Here is a 24,277-nt window from a genome sequence, read left to right as displayed (position 1 = left end):
TCCTAGCTCCTGAGGTCTCCTTTCTAAAAGCAAACCCTGTTAACAGCAGCTCCTTGCTTGCAGAGATGGTATATGTGTATTATATATATAGATATATTATATATATATATATTTTATATATATATAATCATAGAGTATATACTATATATAATATACATACATATAAAATGTATAAATACAGAAATTATATGTTAAGTATACACAAGTATGTATATAATACATACACAAGTATTATATCTATCTCTTTCCCACAAAGAATAGCATATAAAGACTGTTTTGTACATTTTTTATTTTGATATGGGACAGTTCTTACAAATGCTCCTCATTCTTTTTAACCAGGTATACTTTTGTATCAGATTTTATTTAGCCAGGCCCTTACTGGTCAGACATTTGGATTGTTTCCAGTTTTATATTATTAAAAAACACGTTGCAACAAATAACCACTCTGTATAGTTTTAGGAATATTTGTAGAATAATTTCCTAAAGTGGAATTAATTGGATAAACAGTATGTACATAATAAATTTTAATGATATCACCAAATTTTTCCCACAAAGAGGCTTAACAATTTATATTTCTACCTACAATGTAGGCCACACCCCTCATGCCCTCCATAACACAATATAACTTCAAACATTTTGCTCTTTGCCATTTTGATGGTGTTAATCTGCCCTAGTAGAGTCAATGTTACTTGCAATATTTCATTTTTTTACTCTGACATACAAAAGATCATGGATCTTCTCCCTAACATCTTCCAGCCTCAATAACTAATCTCGCCTAGGATTCTAGAGTGTTATTGATGCTGGGTGACAACTTAAGCAGGTCTCGAATAAGTCAAGATCAGATAACTAGCAACAGAAAGTTTCATCAAAAAGTAGGACAAGGCCAGGTATAGTAGTTCACGTTTGTAATGCCAGCACTTTGGGAGGCTGAGGCAGGTGGATCACTTGAGCCCAGGAGTTTGAGACCACCCTGGGCATCATAGTGAAACCCTGTCTCTATAAAAACTAAAAAAATTAGCTGGGTGTGGTGGCAGGTACTTGTATTCCCAGCTACCCAGGAGGCTGAAGTGGGAAGATCACCTGAGCAGGGGAGGTCAAGGCTATAGTGAGCCATGATCACACTACTCTAGCCTGGGTGACAGAGTGAGACCCTGTTTCAAAAACAAAAAAACCCAGAAAACCCAAATAAGTAGGAACAAAAATGCAGAAGACAGAAGTCCAAGAATATATTAAAACTGTATTCTAACATAGATGTTAAACTCTAAAGTCAGCAGATAAGTAGAAAATCTACAAAGTATACCTTTGAAAACTTAAAGAATTTCTTAGCTTTTGATTCTCTGGTTGAAAAAATCCTTAAATCATCACATTGCCAGGACTTAGGCTCTAAGGAGCTCAAAAGTTTACAGGATAAACTTCTGTTAAATTTTCCTCAACAGTGAAGATTAAGGTTGTTTGTTGTATTAGTTGGTTTTGAGGAATTTAAATGAGTATGATTCAATTCCACTGAGCTTACAGGACCTAAAGCAGGCAGCAAAAGGAAGTTTGGTGGAGAGCAACTTAATACTGTTAGAATGTAAACCCCCACCAATCAAGGCACTTATTAGTGTTTCTACTTTCAGGTGAATGTTACCAGAGATGGTTCACATACTGCACACTATTGGATTGGATTCTAATTGTCTTTACTGGGTGTCAAATTAAAAAAAAAAAAAAATAGGCAGGTCATGGTGGCCCACGCCCATAATCCTGGCACTTTGGAAGGCTGAGACGGGTGGATCACCTGAGGTCAGGAGTTCAAGACCAGCTTGGCCAACATGGTGAAACCCTGTTTCTACTATAAAATATAAAAACTAGCTAGGCATGGTGGTGGGTGCCTGTAATCCCAGCTACTCGGGAGACTGAGGCAGGAGAACTGCTTGAACCCAAGAGGTGGAGGTTGAAGTGAGTTGAGATCACGCCATTGTACTTCAGCCTGGGTGGCAGAGCAAGACTCTGTCTCAATTAAGACTAAATAAATAAATAATAATAGGGTGGTCACTACTACTGCTGCTGCTGCTGCTGCTACTACTAGGGTGGTTCATTACCAATGTCCCATTAAAACAGGGGAGTAGCTGGCCACAGTGGCTCACGTCTACAGTTCCAGCTACTTGTGAGGCTGAGGTCAAGAATTGCTTGAGCCAACCTGAGCAACACAGCAAGACCGTGACTCTTAAAAACAATAAAAATCCCCAAAAAACAAACCAAAACAAAAACCAGGGGAGTTATTCAGGCATTTCTACTTCTAAAAGGTGACAAAAGACGTGTATTTTTCAAAGTTGCAAACAGAAAAATAAAAGCCCTTAGGTTCTCAGCTTTATCACCTGTGCTAAGAAATTGTTGCTAACCTAATGTAATTTTCAATATTAAATATCAAACATTATTTGGTATATATATTCTTGGTATATATTTCTTGTACCTAACACTTACCCTAAAAAATTACATAATTTTTTTTGAGACAGAGTCTTGCTCTGTCACCCCGGCTGGTGTGTAGTGGTGTAATCTTGGCTCACTGCCACCTCCTCCTCCAAGATTCAAGTGATCCTCCCACCTCAGTCGCCTGAGCAGCTAGGATTACAGGTGTGTGTCACCATGCCAGGCTAATTTTCTTAATATGTATTTAGTAGAGATGGGGTTTCACCAAATTGTCCAGGCTGGTCATGAATTCCTGACGCCAAGTCATCCGCCTACCTCAGCCTCCCAAAGTGTTGGGATTACAGGTGTACACCACTGTACCTGGCCTAACTTAATTTTAATGCCTACAATTCACTTTGCTTTAAAAAACATTACCACTATCAGCTGGGCACAGTGGCTCATGCCTGTAATCTGAGCATTTTGGAGGCTGAGGTGCTCAGGAGGATCACCTGAGGTCAGGAGTTTGAGACCAGCCTGGCCAATGTGGCAAAACTTCCTCTCTACTAAAAATAGAAGAATTAGCCAGGCATGGCGGCAGGCACCTATAATCCCAGCTACTTGGGAAGCTGAGATTGGCTGGAGAATGGTTTGAACCCAGGAGGCAGAGGCCGCAGTGAGTCAAGATTGTGCCAGTGCACTCTAGCCTGGGTGACAAAAGCAAAACTCCATCTCAAAACAAAATAAAACAAAACCAGAAAACCCAAAAAACATTACCACTACTTACCTTAATTATAGTTTTTATTCATTTTATGTGATTTCATATTCAATTTTGTATTGCAAGGCTCATTACGTAATTAACAGCATATTCAAAATGGGCCAAATTCTCCCCTAAGACTGAAAAACACAACTGAATGATAATAATACTCTATGCCTATACTTTTAGTTAAGTTAAACATGCCATAATCATACAGGGATAATGCTGACTGAACACATATTTAATAAATTAGAACAACTATGATACTCTACTTGATTTATAAGTACTGGTTTTTTCTTTTTTGAGTCGGAGTCTCTGTCACTCAGGCTGGAGTGCAGTGGCATTATCTTGGTTCACTGCAACCTCCACCTCACGAATTTAAATGATTCTCCTGTCTCAGCCACCTGAGTAGCTGGGATTACCAGTGCCTGCCACCATGCCCAGCTAAATTTTTGTATTTTTAGAAGAGACAGGGTTTCATCATGTTGGCCAGGCTGGTCTTGAACTCCTGACCTCAAGTGATCTGCTCACCTTGGCCTCCCAAAGTGCTGGGATTACAGGCATGAGCCACTGTGCCCGGCCAGTACTGGGTCTTGACTGAAACTGTAACAATGAGAAAATTATAACAATGAAAGAGAACCTACCTGACTTCAACTTGCCTTTAATCTCCAAACCTGTCCTAATTTTGGGAAGAATGTGGTTTATAGTTTAACTTTAAAACAAAGACTTTAAAACAAAGGCTGAGTGTGATGGCTCATGCTTATAATTCTAGTATTTTGGGAGGCTGGGGTGGGAGGATCATTTGAGCCCAGGAGTTCAAGAGCAGCCCAGGCAACATAGCAAGACATTGTCTCTACTAATAAAAAACTTATCCAGTTGTTGTGCACACACTTGTAGTCCTAGCTACTCGGGAGGCTGAGTTAGGAGGCTGGCTCAAACTCAGGAGGTCGAGGCTGCAGTGGGCCACGATGGCACCACTGCACTCTAGCCTAAGCGGCAGAGTAGGACTCTGTCCTCAAAAAAACAAAAGAAAACAAAACAAAGATAATAACAGCCTCTCCCCCAAACAAACTCCTTCCTTACTTGGGAACCAGGCTGTGTTTGTAAAGCCAACAAATTTGCCACAAGTTTAGAAATTATGACTCAGAAGTCATGCAGCTAGAAGTCACAAGATCACCAACCTCCCTCAACTGCTCCTACAGATAACATTACTATTGTAAAACCTAAGATTGGTGTTTGAGGTATTTTTTGGATGCTGCATTCTGATGGACTTGCTGGAGACTTGTAAACTGGCTCATCTGGTCTTGTGGCCCCCACCTAGGAACTGACCCAGCACAAGTGAACAGCTTCAACTCCCTGTGATTCTACCCAACCAATCAGCATTCCCTATTTCCTAGCCCCTGCCCTCGAAAGCATCTTAAAAAAAAAAAAATACCTGGGCTCCAAATTGTTGGGGTGGCTGATTTGAGTAATAATAAAGCTTTGGTCTCCTGCTTAGCTAGCTCTCTGTGTACTAAACTCTTTCTCTATTGCAATTCCCTCGTCTTGATAAATCAGCTCTATCTGGGAGAAAAACTTGCTGAGACCATACCCATCCCAGGGTGTTGGAGAGGCCAGAATTCCAGTAAAAATAAGAGAAGGGGGTAATGAGTTCAGTGTTCTCCCAGTTTTTCCCTAAAGACGTGCACAAAATTCTGAAGTTACATAAGGAAACAAGATTAGTGTTCAAATCCCTACAGAGTGGAAGAACTCGAATTCTAGGGAAGAACTCCAGACTCTCAATGGGGAACCCTTAGGGAGTAATGAGTCAGGGGTGGAGATGAAGCAGAAGGAAGACTGAGTATTGCCAAACCAACCTGGACACTTTTAAATCGTTGACTGGACTAAAGTGATCCACCTCACTCTATCTGCTGAAGAGAACTCGAATATGCACCCCCAAAACATGCCACTTTGGCATAAGGATTATTTTGAGATGAAGGCAACTGATGACAGCAGACACAGGAAAAGCTGTAAAATCAGAGCATACATTTCCCTTCTGTAAAGTGTCCTCTCACCAGGAAGATGAGAGCATCCTTTATTACCTAAGTTCATTTGAACTTGCAAACAAAACTTTCTAAACAACGTCATTTGCCACATAACAAGATTGTGAGATGTAGTTAAAATTATGTTTAGATGGAAACATAAGTCTTAAATCATCAGAAAAGAAGATAGACTGAAAGTAACTGATCTAAAATTCTATAAAGAAATTACATGGTGGTCAAGAAAGAAAAAAAGAAAGAAATTACACAAGAATGGCAAAATAAATCTAAATAGAAAAAGGGAAAGAATATAAATTAATAAAACAAAACAAATGTATAAAAGGGGAAAAATAAATCAATGCAACTAAAGGTTGATTCTTTGAAAAAAACTAGTAAGCACATACATTCTCTAGGCTGGGCATGTTGGCTCATGCCTGTAATCCAGCACTTTGGGAGGCTAAGGTGGGCAGATTACATGAGGCCAGGATTTTGAGACCAGACTAACTAAAATGGCAAAACTCCATCTCTTTTAAAAATACAAAAATTAGCCTGGCATGGTGGTACAGGCCTATAGTCAGAGCTACTTGGGAGGCTGAGGCACAAGAATTGCTTGAACCTGGGAGGTGGAGATTGCAGTGAGCTGAAATCATGCCACTGCACTCCAGGTTGGGTGACAGAGTGAGACCCTGTCTCGAAAAGAGTATACATTTCTAGAAAGACTGGTAAGAAAAATGTAAATTTAGAAAAGGATTACAAAAAATACTACAAAACCTACGGATCTGAAATATTAAATGGAAAATAAGATAAATATTAAATCAATATAATTGGAAATTTAAATGAAGTTAGCCAATCCCCAATCCCCAAAAAAATATGTTATTAGAAGCAAAACAAGAAACAGAAAATCTGAACAGTCCTATTAAACTTTTTTTTTTTTTTTTGAGACAGAGTTTCGCTCTTGTTACCCAGGCTGGAGTGCAATGGCGCGATCTCGGCTCACCACAACCTCCACCTCCTGGGTTCCGGCAATTCTCCTGCCTCAGCCTCCCGAGTAGCTGGGATTACAGGCACGTGCCACCATGCCCAGCTAATTTTTTTTTTTGTATTTTTAGTAGAGACGGGGTTTCACCATGTTGACCAGGATGGTCTCGATCTCTTGACCTCGTGATCCACTGCGCCCGGCCCCCTATTAAAATTTTTAACTGGCAGGAGGCTGAGGCAGGAGAATTGCCTGAATCCAGGAGGCGGAGGTTGCGGTGAACTGAGATCGCGCCATTGCACTCCAGCCTGGTTAACAAGAGCGAAACTCCATCTCAAAAAAAAAAAAAAAATCCTTTTAACTGGCTATAAAATCATTTCCAGAAAGAAATCTTGAGACCCAGATGGCTACACTGGAGAATTCTTCCAAATATTTAAGCCAGTAAAGTGTCTTTGCAAAATTATGACAGTAAGAGAAATCTGATATAGTTGACTCCATCTTGCTTCTAAACTCCAAGCTGTCTTTGGTCATTCTGGGATGTAGGCCAAACTAACTTTGGAAGAAATTTAATTTGTAGTTTAACCTTAAAGCAAGGAAGATAATAGCCCTTCCCCAAAGGAAACTGCTTTTACAAAAACTAAAGGAAGTTCACAAGGTTTAAGATGCTGACAGGGGCCTGAATTATGCTAAAATGTAAGTTACACAATAACCAGCAATCACAAGATTTGTAAACTTCCACAATTACTCCTGTAGATAACACTATTGTAGAACCTAAGAGTGGCCTTTTTGAGATGCCTTTTTAGACTTTTACATTACTTGTGATTCATGATTCAAACAGTCCTGTGACCCTCAGCCACAAGTGGATTCAGCACACACCCCAATGATGTCCTCCTCAACCAAACAGCATCACCTACTCCCTAGTTTTCTGCTCACCAAATTATACTTGAAAACCCCTTACCGTCAAGACTTCAGGGGGAGATTCTGAGTAATAACTCTGTCTCCCATGTGGTGTGGCCAGCCTCATGTCAATTAAACTCTTTCTGTACTGCAATGCTGTGGTCTCAGTGAATTGATTTTGTCTATAGAATGGGCAGGAAGAAACTGTTGGGCAATTACAAAAGCAGTAAGTGGTTCACACCTGTAATCCCAACACTTTAAGAGAACAAGGTGGAAGGATCACTTGAGGTCAGGAGTTCAAGACCAGCCTGGGCAACAAAGCAAGAACCGTCCCGCCAACCCTCCCAACTTAACAACCCCCCCCCAAAAAATTTAGCCAGGTGTGGTGGTGCATTCTTGTAGTCCTAGCTACTTGGGAGGCTGAGGCGGATCACTTGCACACAGGAGGTCGAGGCTTCAGGGAATTGAGATTGCACCACTGCACTCCAACCTGGGCAGTAGAGTGAGACTTGGCCTCAAAAAAAAAAAAAAAAAAAAAAAAAGCAATACCTATCTTAAATAGAAAACAGAATATACATGCCAACTTAATTAATGAGTCTTCTTTAATCTTAATACTAAAACCCCAAAAAGCTATTACAAGGAAAGAAATTTTAGCTTAATCTTTCTCACAAATAAGTGTGCACAAATAGAATCAAGCAATATAGAAAAAGGACAATACATCACAACCAAGTTTGATTTCCTTAATGCAAGAGTAGTAAGACATTTGAATAAAAATTAAATCATCTTATAAACAGACAGAAGAAGAAAAAATCCACCTGATCATATGACCCAATGCCTCTCCTGAATTCATCAAAATCAAACACATTCATGATTTAAAACAAAAACTGGGAAGCATGGTGGCTCACACCTGTAATCCCAGCCCTTTGGAGACCGAGGTGGGCGGATCACCAGGTCAGGAGTTCGAGACAAGCCTGACCACCATGGTGAAACCCCTGTCTCTACTAAAAATACAAAAATTAGCTGAGCATGGTGGTGTATGCCTGTAATCCCAGCTACTTAGGAGGCTGAGGCAGGAGAATCGCTTGAACCCGGAAGGTGGAGGTTGCAGCGAGCCAAGATCACACCACGCACTCTAGCCTGAGAACAGAGTCAGACTGTCTCAAAAAAAAAACAGAACAAAACAAAACAAAAAACTCCCAAAAAACCCACACACCAAAACATACACACACACACCCCCCACCAGAAAAAAAACAAGCTGGGCTCAGTGGCACATGTCTGTAGTCCTGGGTACTTGGAAGACTGAGGCAGGAGAATTGCTTGAGCCCAGGAATTTGAGGGCAGGCTGGACAATATCACAAGGCTCCCGCTCTTAACACTACCACCTTAGAGCAAACTAGGAATAAAGAAAATTATGTGTGTAATCTGATCAAAGAGTATCTACAAACAATAAAAAAAAAAAAAACAGCAAAGAAAACTCCAAAGCAAAACATGCTTTACGGTACATTATTTAAAGCCTTCCCCCTGATATCAGAAATGAGACAAAGATTCCTGCTTTTATTCACCACTTGTATTCAACACTGCAGTTGAGGTCCCAGCCAGTATAATAAAGAATGAAAATGAAGTAATTAAACATTGGAAATAAGAACTAAAACTGCCATTATTCATGGATGACAGATGATATGATTATGTGCACAGAAAAATCCAAAAAAATCTATAAACTGGCTGGGCACAGTGGCTCAAGCCTGTAATCTCAGCACTTTGGAAGGCAGAGGCAGCATGATAGCTTGAGCCCAGTAGTTTGAGACCAGCCTGAGCAAACACAGTGAAACCCCATCTCTAAAAAAAAAAATAAAAAAATCTATAAACCATTAGAACTAATAAATGAATGTAGAAAGAGTGGCTGGATACATGGGTGATATACACAAATGAATTTATTTTCTATAAGCAAATACAAAGTAAAAAAAATTTTCCACAGCATTAAAAGCCAAAAAAAGGCCAGGTGCAGTGGCTCATGCCTGTAATCCCAGCACTTAGGTTGGGTGGGCAGATCACCTGAGGTCAGAAGTTTGAGACCAGCCTGGATAACATGATGAAACCCATCTCTACTGAAAATACAAAAAATTAGCCAGGTGTGGTGACATGTGCTATGATCTCAGCTACGTAGGAGGCTGAGGCAGAAGAATCACTTGAAACTGGGAGGTGGAGGTTGCAGTGAACTGAGACCACAACACTTTACTCCAGTGTGAGCAACAGAGTGAGGCTCCATTAAAAAAAAAAAACCAACAACAAACAAAAAACCCTAAAAAAAATCTCTCCCCGCCCCTGCCAAAAACCAAACCAAACCAAAACACCTAGAAACAAATCTAAGCAAAAATGAGTGGGGGGTGAGGCACAGTGGCTCACATCTGTAATCCCAGCATTTTGGGACACTGAGGTAGGTGGATCGCCTGAGGTCAGGAGTTCAAGACCAGCCTGACCAATATGGTGAAACCCTGTCTCTACTAAAAATACAAAAATTAGCCGGGTGGGATGGCGGCAGGTATCTGTAATCCCAGGTGCTAGGGAGGCTGAGATAGGAGAATTGCTTGAACCTGGGAGGTAGAGATTGCAGGGAGCTGAGATTGTGCCACTGCACTCCACCTGGGCGACAGAGCAAGAATCTGTCTCAAAGAAAAACAAAAAACAAACAAACAAAAAAACCACCAAAAAACAAAAAAGAAGAGTGGGAAGCCCTCTATAATGAAAACTATAAATTACTGTAATAAAATTTTTTAAAAAAACTAAATGAATATAGAAATACATCAAGTTCATGGGGCAGAAGACTCAATATTGTAAAGATATCAATTCTTCTCAAACTGATGGACATATTAATTTCAATCTAAATCCAAATATACGAAGGCTTCTTTGTGTGTATGGAAGCTGATATGCTGAATCTAAATTCATACAGAAATACAAAGGATTAAGAATGACCAAGGCCAGCCGGGCACGGTGGCTCATGCCTGTAATATCAGCACTTTCAAGAGGCTGAGGTGGGTGACTCAACTGAGGTCAGGAGTTTGAGACCAGCCCGACCAACATGGCAAAACCCCTCTCTACTAAAAACACAAAATTAGCCAGGTGTGCTGGCCCATGCCTGTAATCCCAGCTACTCAGGAGGCTGAGGCAGGAGAATTGCTTAAACCCTTGAGGCAGAGGTTGCAGTGAGCCAAGATGATGCCATTGCACTCCAGCCTGGGCAACAAGAACAAAACTCTATCTCAAAAAAAAAAAAAAGAATGGCCAAAGTACTCTGAGGAATAAAGCTGGAAGATTTAACTATCAGATACTGAGACTCACAAAACTACTATAATTAAGGCAGTGTAGTAGTGGGACAAAGATGAGGCAGACACACATATAAAGGTCTTCCTGATTTATGACAAAGGTGCTCCTGAAATGCAACAGATGAAAGAATGACATCTTCAATAAACACTTCTGGGTAATTGAATAACTATATAGGGGACCAAAAAAATCAAGTCCTTACTTCATACTACACACAAAAATCAATTATAGATGGATTGGGAATTTAAATGGCAAAGGTAAGCTTTTAGAAAACATGGGACAATATCTTTGTGACCTTGGAATACACAAAGATTGTTTAAACAACACACAAAAAGTACGGCCGGGTGAAGTGGATCACCTGAGGTCAGGAGTTTGAGACCAGCATGGCTGACATAGTGAAACTCTGTCCCTACCAAAAATAGAAAAGACAAAAATTAGCCAGGTGTGGTCATGCATGCCTGTAGTCCCAGCTACTTAGGCTAAGGCAGGAGAATTGCTTGAACCCAGGAGGCGGAGGTTACAGTGAATGGAGATCGTGCCACTGCACTCCAGCCTGGGTGACAAAGCAAGACTCCACCTCAAAAAAAAAAAAAGGTAGACACGCAGTAGTACTATTACTGAGTAGTCCCAGCTACTCAGGAGGCTGAGGTAGGAGAATCGCTTGAACCAGAGAGGTGGAGGTTGCAGTGAGCTGAGATCATGCCACTGTACTCCAGGCCTGGGGGACAGAGCAAGACTGCCTTTAAAAAAAAAAAAAAAAAAGAGAGAGAGAGAGACACTTAATATTCAGGGAGTAAAACAGATAAGACACAGAGTGGAAAAAATATTTGTAATATATATATCCAACAAAGAATATGTATGCAGAATCTATGAAAAACTCTTACAAATCAATAAGAAAAAAGCAGACAACTCTAGATAATCATTGGACAATTTTAACAGGCATTCACAAAGGAGTATATCCAAATGCCAATAAACATATAAAAAGGAAATCAGTTTCATCATCATCAGAAGAATGCAAATTAAAACCATAATGAGAAACCACTATGTCCCACTAGAATACATAAAATTTTAAAAGACTGGTAAAACAAAGTGTTGGTGAGGATGTGGAGAAAGTATCACTTTCAAATGTTATTATAGAAGCATGAATTGATCAATTATTAAGGAAAAGAGTTTGGTAGACTCTGTTTAATCTGAATACATATATATCCAGATATACCAGATAAATGTAAGATGTACATCAGTAGTTTTCCTACATACTCACCATAGCCTGTTTAAAAATGTAAAAGTTTACTACAGCATCAAAAATGTACAACATACAAGCTTAACTTAAAAATGTATAAGACTAGCTGGGTGTAGTGGCATGCACCTGTGGTCCCAGCTACTTGCGATGCTGAGGCAGGAGGTTTGCCTGAGCCCAGATGGTCAAGGCTGCAGCCCTGATTGTGCCATCTCACTCGAGTCTGGGTGACAGAGAGAGAACATTTTTTGAGACAGAGTCTTGCTCTGTCACCCAGGTTGGAGTGCAATGGCTCAATCTCAGCTCACTGCAACCTCTGCCTCTGGGTTCAAGTGATTCTTCTGCCGCAGCCTCAGGTGCACGCCACCATGCCCGGCTAATTTTTGTATTTTTAGTAGAGATGGGGTTTCAGCATATTGGCCAGGCTAGTCTTGGACTCCTGCCTTCAGGTGATCCACCTGCCTCGGCTAGGATTACAGGCATGAACCACTGTGCCCAGCCAAAAATGAGAATGAAAAAAAATTTTTTTAAGTAAAGTTTATAATGAGAAAACTATGAAGCTTTTAACAAAAACATAAAATAACATTTGAATAAACAAACTGTATTCCTAGTTGGGGTATTCAATATTGCAAAGATGTCAGTGCTTCCTAAATTAAATCTATAAATACGATGTCTTTGTCAAAATTCTAATGTGGTTTTTGGCAACTGACTATCTGATTTTATTTTATCTTTTTAAAAAAGGCCTAAGAATAAGTGGAAACGTTTTGAAAAGTAATAATGAAAAGAGATTTAAGCTATCAAATGAAATGGGATTTAAGATGTCAAAATGGAATATTAAGCTATAAATAATTATTACAACTGTGGTACTGGCATGGAAATGGGCAAAAAGATCAATGGAGGAGGGAAGCACAGTTACGAATAAACATAGGATCGTCTTAGAGCCTTCTGGAACTCAACCCTGACAAAACTGAAAGCATCACTTTCCTTCTTTACAAATGCTAATCATTCTCCAAAATTCACTGTATCTCAGCAAGTGGTATGACATCTACACAACTGCAAGCCAGAAACTTGCAAATCATCCTCATGCTTCTTCAAACCCAACATCCAATTCATCAGCAAATCCAAAAACCCTCAAACCCACTTGGCCAGTTCTGTAGATTTTACCACCTAAAAATATCCCTCATGATTCATAGCCACTTTTAGCATCCCAGTTCAAGTTACCATCAATGTTTGCCTGGGTCATTGCATTAGCATCTAATTAGGTTTCCCACACTCATTTTTACCCTCCTCCAATTTGTTCTCCAAATTAGACAGTATGATCTTTTAAAATCACAACTATAATGATGTAAATACCACTTAAAACTCTTTAATGCCTTCTCATGTTCTTAAGACAAAATACAAAATCTTTAATTTGACCTATCATAATGGCTCATTAATGGGTAAACAGACTCTAGACACCTTCCACTGAATTAGAATATGTCCTTTAACATAAAAGTAATATGGGAAAAAAGTCAGCTATTTTTAATATGCCTTATTAATAAAGTAACTATAAAATGCTCTTAAACCTATACAATTTCACCCCAGGTTCAAGGATCTTCAAGTGTACTGGTCTTCTATTAGCTGTAGAGGTAATGCTCTGCCCTATTACTCCAGGTTTTCTCAATTGCTCGTCCCTCTGCATGGACCTTCCTTCCCTCATGCCCTTGCATAAAGGCCCTGAACTATGGAAAAAGGTCAGGTCTTTTGTTATTCTCTCTCAAACCAAGCAAATTTTCATGGTGATTTTAATTAACTCTTTATGTGAGTCTTTCCCACTATGGTAAGTTTGATGAGGGCAAGGATCACATTTGTTTTTGTTTACTGTTACATTCTCAAAGTCTAAAACTGTGCCCAATAAATAGGTGTTTCTTAAATTTGTTGAACAAATTACATATAAATTTTAATTATGTATAGCACTAAAACATAATGATGCCTCCATGAGCAACTCATGAAGCTCAGTAAAAGACCACCCAATCTTCATGATTCAATTGCCTTAGCTGCATCTCCCCTTTTGGGAGGGAGTTGGGGGGAGGACTTCTCAAACTGTGAGATGGTATACAATATGCTGTCTAATTCTAATGCCAAGGATAATTTGTAAAATCAACTGGCTTAACGTGAACTAAACAGTTCAAAATTTGAGGAAAGTACTATGAGAAATTACAGATTGTTTCTCCCTCCTTTACTTGAAGAGAAAGTAGAAATTAAGTTTAAATGACCGGCCCCCCCCCGCCATAGATTACCTTGATATTCAAGGTTATACTCTAGTATAAAAATATTTGAAGGTATCTGAAGTATGATTACTCATTAATAAAATACTATTCTACTCAGGAATACACAGACTTTATTCTCTATTACTTTAAGGCTTTAATTCCGTTAATGGAAAACAAGAAAGTTCTTCTAGTCTTTCAGTACTTACAAGTGAAGGAACTGTGAATATCTGAACCGAGAGGTCTGCGACTGAAAACTCTCTGTCGTGGTCATCTGTCACATAATCACTCTGCAAACGCTCATAGTTCTATTAAGAAGGCAAAAAAAGGCAAGGAGTGCCAGCTATCAGTTACAAAGAAAAGGCAAGCACTACTCACCAGAGTAGGTGCGGTGAAGAACTGGACAGACAGAGCAGTCACCGACACTGCTCGTTCGTGATCATCCTCCATAAAATCTCTCTGCAACTGCTGGTAATTCTAAACAACAAGGGGGAGATTCACCTCTAATCCACATTGACCAAATATTTACGAATTATAATGAAAAGTCAGTGCTGGAGGAAGTCAAGAAGATAATACTGCTATGAGAACAATAACTGGAATGATTTCTACCAATAGACTCCTGTACAGACATTGATTCACCATGTAATCTGTGGAATTCTGTATAATATTGATTCTTTCTTCTGGAGCACAATGGCAGTTTACCAGCCCAAATAGGAAGTAACAACTACTAAGCTCCCAGGATGCCACTGTACGCTGGTGGAGCTAAACCACAGCAGTATTACACTGTTTGTGATGAAACCAGACTTTCATTAGTTCTGGATCACATCAGAATCATCTAATGACTCTTGGTGAATCTGCTTCAGTAGATTTGAGAATGAAATACAACCCATGTATTTTGAAAGAGCTCTCCAAGTGATTCTGATATACTTCCTAATTCAGGCGAATGCAAAAAGTAAGTGGTTAGCTTAGCACATGCTGCTAAAAGGGAGAACTTAATTCAACTATATCAACAACCTAGAGTTTTGAAGAGACCTTGTTTCTTCCAAAAAAAACGAGCAAAATACATGTTTTCCTCAGCACAAAATATCTGCAGTCTAATTATTTATAAAATCAAAGTTTTCTAAATATGATTTTCTAACAAATATAAAGGCTATTTAATTTGGATCATGCCCCCCTTGCCAAAAAAAAATATATATTTTTCAAAGACTAAGACTGCAATGCTAATTTCAAAATGCACAAATATATTTATTAAATCATATCCATATATATGTCATTTAAACAGAGATTAGTTTCCTTATGTGAATTTTAATAGAAAAAATACAATAATTCACAATGGCATAGGTTTAAACTCTTCATTTATTATTTCATAAACACTGCATAGATGGATATTCATCATAGGAGGTGATGAACAAAAAGTCTCATTGCTACAATTTTATTCTATTTATAAAAAACAAAAAAATTATTTAAGATGTTTCATAAAATTTAATATCAACACCCTGATATATTACTATTAGATGTTAATTTTTTGCAGCCTAGATATAATTATGGGCATAGTTACTCTATATATAAACTGTTTTCAGAATTGAAAAACCACTTACTTTTGCAAATCGAACAGCAAACAGCTTCTTGTATTTCAAATCCATAAGCAGACTGCTCATGAACAACTGATGATATACACTCCTAGCACCTTGTAGAAAAAGATCACAGTATAAGATAAGGACACACCAAACAGTTCTATTTCTCAAGTTTTATGTGATCCACCATTTTTTTTTTTTTTTTTTTCTGAGACAGTATCTTGCTGTGTTGCCCAGGCTGGTTTTGAATTCCTGGGCTCAAGTGATCCTCCTGCCTCAGCCTCCCAAAGTGCTGGGATTACATGTGTGAACCACCATGCTTAGCCAACACAGTATTTTTTTTTTTTAAAAGAGATAGGGTCTTGTTTTGTTGCCCAGGCTGAAATCAAACTCTTAGCTCAAGTGATCCTCTTGCCTCAGCCTCCTGTGTAGCTGGGACTACAGGCAGACACCACTGAGACTGACTTGTATTTTAAGCCTCAAATACAAAACTAAGCCAGACATGGTGGTATGCACGTGTATTCCCAGCTACTAGGGAGGCTGAAAAGTGGGGATTGCTTGAGCCCAGGAGTTCAAGGCTGCAGTGACCAATGATCATGGCACTGCACTCCAGTCTGGGCAACAGTGTGACATCCTGTCCCTTCAAAAAAAGAGCAAAATACATGTTTTCCTTAGCACAAAATATTTGCTATCTGCTTATTTATAAAATCAAGTTTTCTAAACATAATTTTCTAACAAAATGTAAAGGCCATTTAAGTTGGATCATGGACCTCCCCACCCCCCCAAATCTATATTTTTCAAAGACTAAGACTGCAATGCTAATTTTAAAAAGCACAAATATATTTGTTAAGTATCTTCCCAAATGATAAAAATCTTTCACATCCCAATTACTTATATAGGTTCCTCTACACCTTAAAAGTAGTTAAGAGATTCACCTTTCCATAATTTGGAGTCACTAAGCATCAGTCTGTCCACTAGAGAAGAATTTTCACCATCTGGCCCTTCTTGTAAACCAACTTGACATAAAATTCGGCGAAGGCCATCTTTAAATAGAAGGAAAAGTAGTTATGAGATAGCAACTTCAAATATTAAAGTAAAGTGACATTTGAGTAGATGTTCAAACAGATCCATAGAGTTTTAAATGTTTTACTAAAGGTCAAATTTATTCAGAAAAAGCAAACATATTAACTATTTTATTAATATTTTAACAAAATGGATATAAATTTCAAATCTCACATTACAGGCTACTACTCCTGAAGGTCAAAATATATGTCTGACATAAAGGCAATAACCTCTTGTGCTTTAATCAATTTAATTAAAGAGAAAAACATCTAAAAATCACTTAATATTGTTCTTCAAGCACTTATGCTAATTAAACCAGATTACAATAAAAGTGTTATATATTCCATAACTGAAGATAAATATAAAATGTGCTACAGTTTAAAAGGAGAAATGCATGACTTCTGTACTATAATATATACCAGTGCATTTTATTAATGCTACATAAAACGTTCTTCATCATTAAACCAAAACTTATTGTGGACCTGCTATGTGAGAGATCCTGGAAGACATATTACTACAACCTTTTAAAAGTAAATTTCAGAAAAGTTCCTCAAATATTAATGTAAGCATTAAAATAACCAAAGCTTTAACACCTATTTGTTCCATACATATACATATAAAACTATGTGTGTGTGTGTGTGTGTGTGTGTATACATATATTTTGTTGTTTTGTTTTGTTTTTTTGTTTTGAGACAAGAGTCTCATGCTGTCACCAGGCTGCAGTTCAGTGACGTGATCTTGGCTCACTGCAGCCTCTGTCTCCTGAGTTCAAGTAATTCCCGTGCCTCAGCCTCCCAAGTAGCTGGGATTACAGGTGTGTGCCACCACACCTGGCTAATTTTTGTGTTTTTAGTAGAGATGGGGTTTCACACCATGTTGGACAGGCTGGTCTCGAACTCCTGAGCTCAAGTGATCCACTTGCCTTGGCCTCTCAAAGTGCTGAGATTACAGGCATGAGCCACTGTGCCTGGCCCCATACTTTTAAATCATTGTTTTATCTTTTTCAAGCATGCAAAATAAAAAAAAAAAGTAATTTTTAATTATAAAAGCTGTCAAACAGAAATCCTTTAAAAGGCGAAAGAGAAGACCTATGTAAGTATTAAATAGGAATATGTAAATTATTGATGATAAATATCTCAAAGAAAAGTTTCAGCAGGACATTACTTCTATTATACTATTAATTAATAGTGTAGCACAACACTTGGTGTATAGGTATCCAATGGAAAACACCACAATAAAGGGCTAAGAAAAATAACTGGAGATATATTTATTTATTTATTTCCTTTTAAAAAATTTGTAGAGATGGGTCTCCCTGTGTTACCCAGGCTGTTCTATGAACTCCTGGGTTTGAGGGATCCTCCCACCTTGGCCTCCCGGAGTGTTAACGGCTACAGGAGTGGGCCACCATGCCTAGCCTGGAAAGATAATTTAAAAGTCAAGTAAATGTGTTCTCTTAAACTTCCACACCTCTGTATTTTCAACTCTCAATTCAGGGTAGTAATGTTCTTTTCTAAAAGCCCTTCGATGCAAATGTATTCAAATTTTTCTTTAAACATCCAAATGTCACTTATCTACAGTCTTACCTGAAGAACAGCACGAAAGCCTATATCTATCCCTGTTTTACCCTTTAGTGTTACACACCAGGCTAGTATTTTTGGCTGCAGATATGAGGATTCCTAATTCTTACCATTACATAAAGAAAAATGATCAAATTTCTACACTCTGGAATTTTTCTTTTCTTTTTTTTTTTGAGATGGAGTTTTGCTCTTTTGCCCAGATTGAAGTGTAGTGGCATGATGTTGGCTCACTGTAACCTCTGCTTCCTGGGTTCAAGTGATTCTCCTACCTCAGCCTCCTGAGTAGCTGGGATTACAGGTGCACACCACCACACCCGGCTAATTGTTGTAGTTTTAGTAGAGATGGGGTTTTGCCATGTTGGCCAGGCTGGTCTTGAACTCCTGACCTCAGGTGATCCACCCGCTTGGGCCTTCCAAAGTGCTGGGATTACAGGCGTGAGCCACTGCGCTCAGCCGAAAATTTTTTTTTAAAACACAAATTGGTAACTTACAATTAGCAAATTTTCAGAGTTACAAATTATTGGTAACCAAAAGTGGTAGGAGGAGTCAAAACAAATAAATCAACATTATTGTTTTATCATTTAAACTGTTAATCACTTAGGTTTTATTTACAATAGGATTTTTCCAGCTTACTCAGAAGAGTTCCACAAAATGCTCCACTAAAATTTTTAAAAAATTGTGAAATGTACATTGCATTGCATTAGCATATTAATGTCCTTTACAATTGTTTAAACCAATGTTTCTTACATTTATTTGAACAGAGAATCCCTTGTGTGCATATAAAAATATCCAGTATGACAAAATTGATTAAACATAGGTTGTCCTCTATGCATAAAGATGGTATTTTAAAATATAAAATTAAAGCAGGAAATTATTCCATTTGATGTTTCCCAAAACAGTTTTGCAAGGGCATACTGAGCTCATTTTTAATAGACAATTAGCATAAACTTTCTTGAACCTACCTGAATATCCAATAATACTTCCCAGCCAAGACAAAAGTTTCAAACCGAAATTCTGATGTGCGACGATAGACGAATGCATAACTTGAACTTTGAGTGGCTTTGTCTGTCTACTGGTATTTCTCTTAAAAAAAAAATGGCAAGATTGAAAAATTTACTTAAAAAGCTATTCTATTGTTAGAAAGAGGTTATTTTTACTTAAGATAACCATACCATCATTATCACAGGAGAATTTTTCATGCATGTAAGAAAAAACCATTCTGTTTGCTTTACTTGATTCAAATCCTAATTTTCTAGAGGAAATCTAAGGATTCACACAAAAAAACAAGAAGGTCCAGCTAGTTTATGAGTAATCTGAATCTTTTTTTTTTTTTTGAGGTGGAGTCTCGCTCTGTCACCCAAGCTGGAGTGCAGTGGCGCAATGTCGGCTTACTGCAACCTCTGCCTCCTGGGTTCAAGTGATTCTTACAGGCACATACCATGATGCCCAGCTAATTGTTGTATTTTTAGTAGAGACGGGGTTTCGCCATGTTGGCCAGGCTGTTATCGAACCCCTGACCTCCAGTGATCTGCCTGACTCGGTTTCCCAAAGTGCTGGGATTACAGATGTGAGCCACTGTGCCTAGTCAGTAATCTGAATCTTTAGTGCTATATTTGAAAATCTGCTGTACCAATAATAAATGATTTAAACGTTTTAGCTTGCTTTATGTCTTCCATTTCTTAATACAATTATGTACTTATTTAAATAATTTACTGCACAGATGTGATGTTATCAAATTTTTAAAAAAAACATGGTAAATACATATAAAACTTTCATCTTAGCCATTTTTACATGTACAGTTCAGTACTGTTAAGTACATTCACACTGTTGTGAAACTAGTCTCCAAAACTCTTTAGGTTGAAACTATGAAACTCTACATAAAACCTATTAAACAGCAAGTCCCTGCTACTTTCTTCCCCTAGCATCTAGCAGCCACCATTCTGTATCTTTCTGTCTCTATGGATATGACAATGCTAGGTAGCTCATATAAAAAGAATCATACGGTATTTATCTTTTTGTCACCAGCTTAGTTCACTTAGCATAATGTTCTTAAGATCCATCCATGTTGCAGCTTGTATCAGAACTTCCTTCTTTTTCAAGACCGAGTAATACACCACTGCATGTATATATCACATTTTGTTTCTCCACTAGACACTTGGGTGGCTGCTGCCTTTTGGCTATTGTGAGTAACGGTGCTTGAACAGGGGTGTAAAACATCTCTTTGAAACCTGTTTTCAATTATTTTGCATCTATACCCCAAAGCAAAATTGCTGGATCATATGGTAATTCTATTTTTAATGTTTTGAGAAATTGCTGGGCTGTTTTCCATAGTGGCTATACCATTTTACCTTCCTACCAGAGGTGCACAAAGGTTTTAATTTCTCCATATAAGGATATAGAGAAATAGAAGATTTTTATATAAATTAAAAAGCCAACACTTTTTTTTCTCTTAGAGACAGAATCTTGCTATGTGGCGCAGGATGGAGTGCAGAGGCTATTCATAGGTACCATCATCACATACTATATCCTTGAACTCCTAGGCTCAAGCAATCCTCCTGCCTCAGCCTCCAGAGTGGCTGAGCCTATAGGTGCACACCTATCCATTTTTTTTTTTTTTTTGACAGAAGCCATCCTAATAGGTGTGAGGTGGTATCTTATCAGCTGCTTGTATATCTGCTCTGGAGAAGTGTCTATTCAAGTCTATCAATACCTTTTTTTTTTAAACAGGGTTTCACTCTGTTGCCCAGGCTGAAGTGCAAAACGGTGTGATAACAACTCACTGCAGCCTCGACCTTCTGGGCTTAAGCAATCCTCTTACCTTAGCCTCCCAAACAGCTGAGACTTCAGGCGTGTGCCACCATACCTGGCTAATTTTTATTATTATTATTTTCTGTAGAAATGGTGTTTTGTCATGTTGCCTTGGCTGGTGTCTCAAAATCCTGGGCTCAAGTGATCTGCCTGCCTTGGCCTCCCAAAGTGCTGGGATTACAGGGGTGAGCCGATGTGCCTTGCCAACACTTTTTAAAGAATGTGTTGGCCGGGCACAGTGGCTCATGCCTGTAATCCCAGCACTTTGGGAGGCCGAGGTGGGTGGATTACGAGGTCAAGATATTGAGACCATCCTGGCCAACATGGTGAAACCCCTCTCTACTAAAAAATGCAAAAATTATCTAGGCATGGTGGTGCACGCCTGTAGTCCCAGCTACTTAGGAGGCTGAGGCAGGAGAATTGCTTGAACCCGGGAGGCGGAGGTTGCAGTGAGTCCAGACTGCGCCACTGCACTTCAGTCTGGCACCTGGCAACAGCAAGACTTTGTCTCAAAAAAAAAAGAATGTGTTTACCCCTTTTCATTTTTTTTTCTTGGGGTCCTTTTACTCTCTGTTCCATCCCTTCTCTATTACATACATTAACATAGTGTTTGTATATGTTCTCCATTTACATATATTATTTATATACACATTTCTAAAGATGAGTTTGACTTATGAAAATCAAATACTATACATGCTTTTGTGCATCTTAGCTTTAACTGATTTTTTCTGTTAACGACTGCATAATATTCTGTGGTGCAGATTACTAAAACATCATTTAGAGAAGGGGATTCATCTTCTCTGTTTCCAGTCCTCTGTGACTACAAAAAAAGCAGTACTGTACTGAACACACTGTATACACTTACAATGCTTGTATTTCTATGAGATAAATTCCTAGGTGAGGTAAAGCTTTAACATATGTTACTAGATTGTTTTTCCTAAATGCTGTAGGAATTTACTATTAAACATGTATTCTTAATCTTTGCATCTCTGCAAGTAAGATATTTTATCACTTTAACTTCATGTATATTGACCAGCTAATTTTCTCTGCTATAATCTGTCTTTTCACATCCTTTGTCCATTTTTCTATTTTATTGTTTGTTCCCTACTTGATAATCTATAAGTGTAGTTTCTGATATATTACTGAATGTTGAGACATTAAGAAATAATTTCTATAACAAGACATAAAACATACAAAACATAAAGAAAAAAAAATATATATATACATATATATATATTTTTTTGAGATAGAGTTTCATTCTTGTTGCCCAGGCTGGAGTGCAATGGCGTGATCTTGGTTCACCGCAACCTCTGCCTCGTGGGTTGAAGTGACTCTCCTGCCTCAGCCTCCTGAGTAGCTGGGATTACAGGCATGTGCTACCATGCCTGTGGCTAATTTTGTATTTTTTAGTACGGGGTCGGGGGGGGTTCTCCTTGTTGGTCAGGCTAGTCTTGAACTCCCGACCTCAGGTGATCTGCCCGCCTCAGCCTCCCAAAGGACTGGAATTAGACATGAGCTACTGTGCCCAGCCTAAGAAGATGTGTCTTTTGCTATATTAAAATTGAAAGTTTTTACTTAATGAAAGGCACCACAAAAAACTTAAATAAGAAAAAGACAATCTGACAGAAAAAAATAAGAAAAAATAAGAATATGAACGGAAATCTGCCAAAAAGAAAACTTAAATGACCAATATAATAAATACAAAATAAGATAGTTAAAATCAGGCCAGGCGTGGTGGCTCATGCCTGTAATCCCAGTACTTTGGGAGGCCAAGGTGGGCAGATCATGAGGTCAGGAGTTCCGAGACTAGCCTGGCCAACATGGTGAAACCCTGTCTCTACTAAAAATACAAATATTAGCTGGGTGTGGTGGCGTGTGCCTGTAGTCCCAGCTACTCAGGAGGCTGAGGCAGGAGAATGGCTTGAACCTGGGAGGTGAAGGCTTCAGTTAGCTGAGATCGTGCCACTGTATTCCAGTTTGGGCGACAGAGCAAGACTCTGTCTAAAAAAAAAAAAAAAAAATCAAGGAAAATGCAAATATAACTGATAAAACACTATTTCACACACTTCAGACTGGCAAGTGTTTTTTTCTTTCCCCCTTATGACAAGATCTTGTTCTGTCACCAAGGCTAGAATGCACTTGTGTAATCAAAGCTTACTGAACCCTTGGACTCCTGGGCTCAGGCAATCCTTCAAACTCAGCCTCTTGAGTAGCTAGGACTACCCATGCACACCATTATGCCTGGCTAATTTTTTTAATTTTAATTTTTTTGGTAGAGTCAGGGTCTGGCTCTGTTGCCCGGATGGTCCCAAACTCCTGGCCTCAATGGATCCTCTGGCCTCGGCTAGATTTACAGGTGTGAGCCACAGTGTCTGGCCCAGACTGATTAAATTTAAAAATTTGACAATATATAGTTTTAACAAAGATATGGAGAAATAGGCCCTCTCATACACTGCTAATGGGAAAGTATATTGGTACCACAGTTTTGGAGACAAACTAGGCAAAATCTAGTAAAGCTGAGAATGTCCATACCCTAAAAACTCAGAATTCCATTTCTTGGTATATACCCTAGGGAAACTTTTGCATCTATACAAAAAGAAGACAAATAATGCTCATAGCAGGAGTATTTGTCACAACAAAGAAACTGAAAACATCCTAATTATCTATCAACAGGAGAATAAATAACTTGTGGTTTAATCATCATGAAATACTACACAATGTTAAAAAAGTGAATGAACTACAACAATGTGTATCAACACAGACAAATCTAAAAATCACACCGAAATGAAAAGGCAAGCTGCAGTGTAATACATTCAATATGTATCTTGTTATATAGTGTTTAAAGGTTCTCAAATCATTCTATATAATGTTGATGGATATTTAATATACGAAATATAAAGCAATGCACAAGAATGAAAAAACTAAATTAAGCAAGGTAATTATCGCTAGGGATAAAGAAAGAGTAATGGGGTGAAAAGATAATACAGGCCAGGTTTGGTGGTTCATGCCTGTAATTCCAGTACTTTTGGAGGCCCAGGTAGGCGGATCACTTGATGCAAGGAGTTTGAGACTAGCCTGGCCAACATGGTGAAACCCCCTTTCTACTAGAAATACAAAAAACCAATTAGCCGGTCATACATGCCTGTAATTCCAGCTACTCAGGAAGCTGAGGCGCAAGAATTGCTTGAACTTGGGAGGCGGAGGTTGTAGTGAGCAGAGATTGTGCCACTAAACTCCAGCCTAGGTGACAGAGTAAGACTGACTAAAAAAAAAAGATAATACAGGGGCCTCCATACTATTTTATATATTTAAAAATTTTAAAGAAGTTTGAGGCTGAGTGCGGTGGCTCACACCTGTAATCCCAGCACTTTGGGAGGCTCAGGCAGGTGGATCACTTGAGCCCAGGAGTTTTGAGATCAGCC

At 38.6% G+C, this 24,277-nt stretch overlaps 1 protein-coding gene across 9 annotated transcripts in view; it reads right to left on the bottom strand.

Annotated features, from left to right (window-relative positions):
• Nucleotides 1-24,277, bottom strand: part of UBR2 (ubiquitin protein ligase E3 component n-recognin 2) — a 125,345-nt gene that overhangs the window by 62,746 nt on the left and 38,322 nt on the right. For 7 of the 9 annotated variants that reach the window (XR_013534212.1, XR_013534213.1, XR_013534214.1 and 4 more), the window contains exons 8-11: nucleotides 19,010-19,130; nucleotides 16,344-16,451; nucleotides 15,433-15,521; nucleotides 14,044-14,142 (exon numbers count right to left, since the gene is read on the bottom strand). Coding sequence is in view for 4 of the 9 variants with exons in the window: in XM_035295657.3 (XP_035151548.1) it covers nucleotides 14,044-14,142; nucleotides 15,433-15,521; nucleotides 16,344-16,451; nucleotides 19,010-19,130 (417 nt within the window). In the remaining 5 variants the exon portion in view is untranslated. Of the gene's footprint in view, nucleotides 1-14,043; nucleotides 14,143-14,212; nucleotides 14,312-15,432; nucleotides 15,522-16,343; nucleotides 16,452-19,009; nucleotides 19,131-24,277 lie in introns of all 9 variants that reach the window. The other 2 variants (XM_035295658.3, XM_078369180.1) reach the window with 1 other exon arrangement.

The sequence above is a fragment of the Callithrix jacchus genome, chromosome 4 (genome assembly GCF_049354715.1).
Source record: "Callithrix jacchus isolate 240 chromosome 4, calJac240_pri, whole genome shotgun sequence".
NCBI classification, from domain to species: Eukaryota; Metazoa; Chordata; class Mammalia; order Primates; family Cebidae; genus Callithrix; species Callithrix jacchus.
The sequence above is the reverse complement of the archived record's forward strand: the minus strand, read 5'-3'. Positions and strand labels throughout refer to the sequence as shown.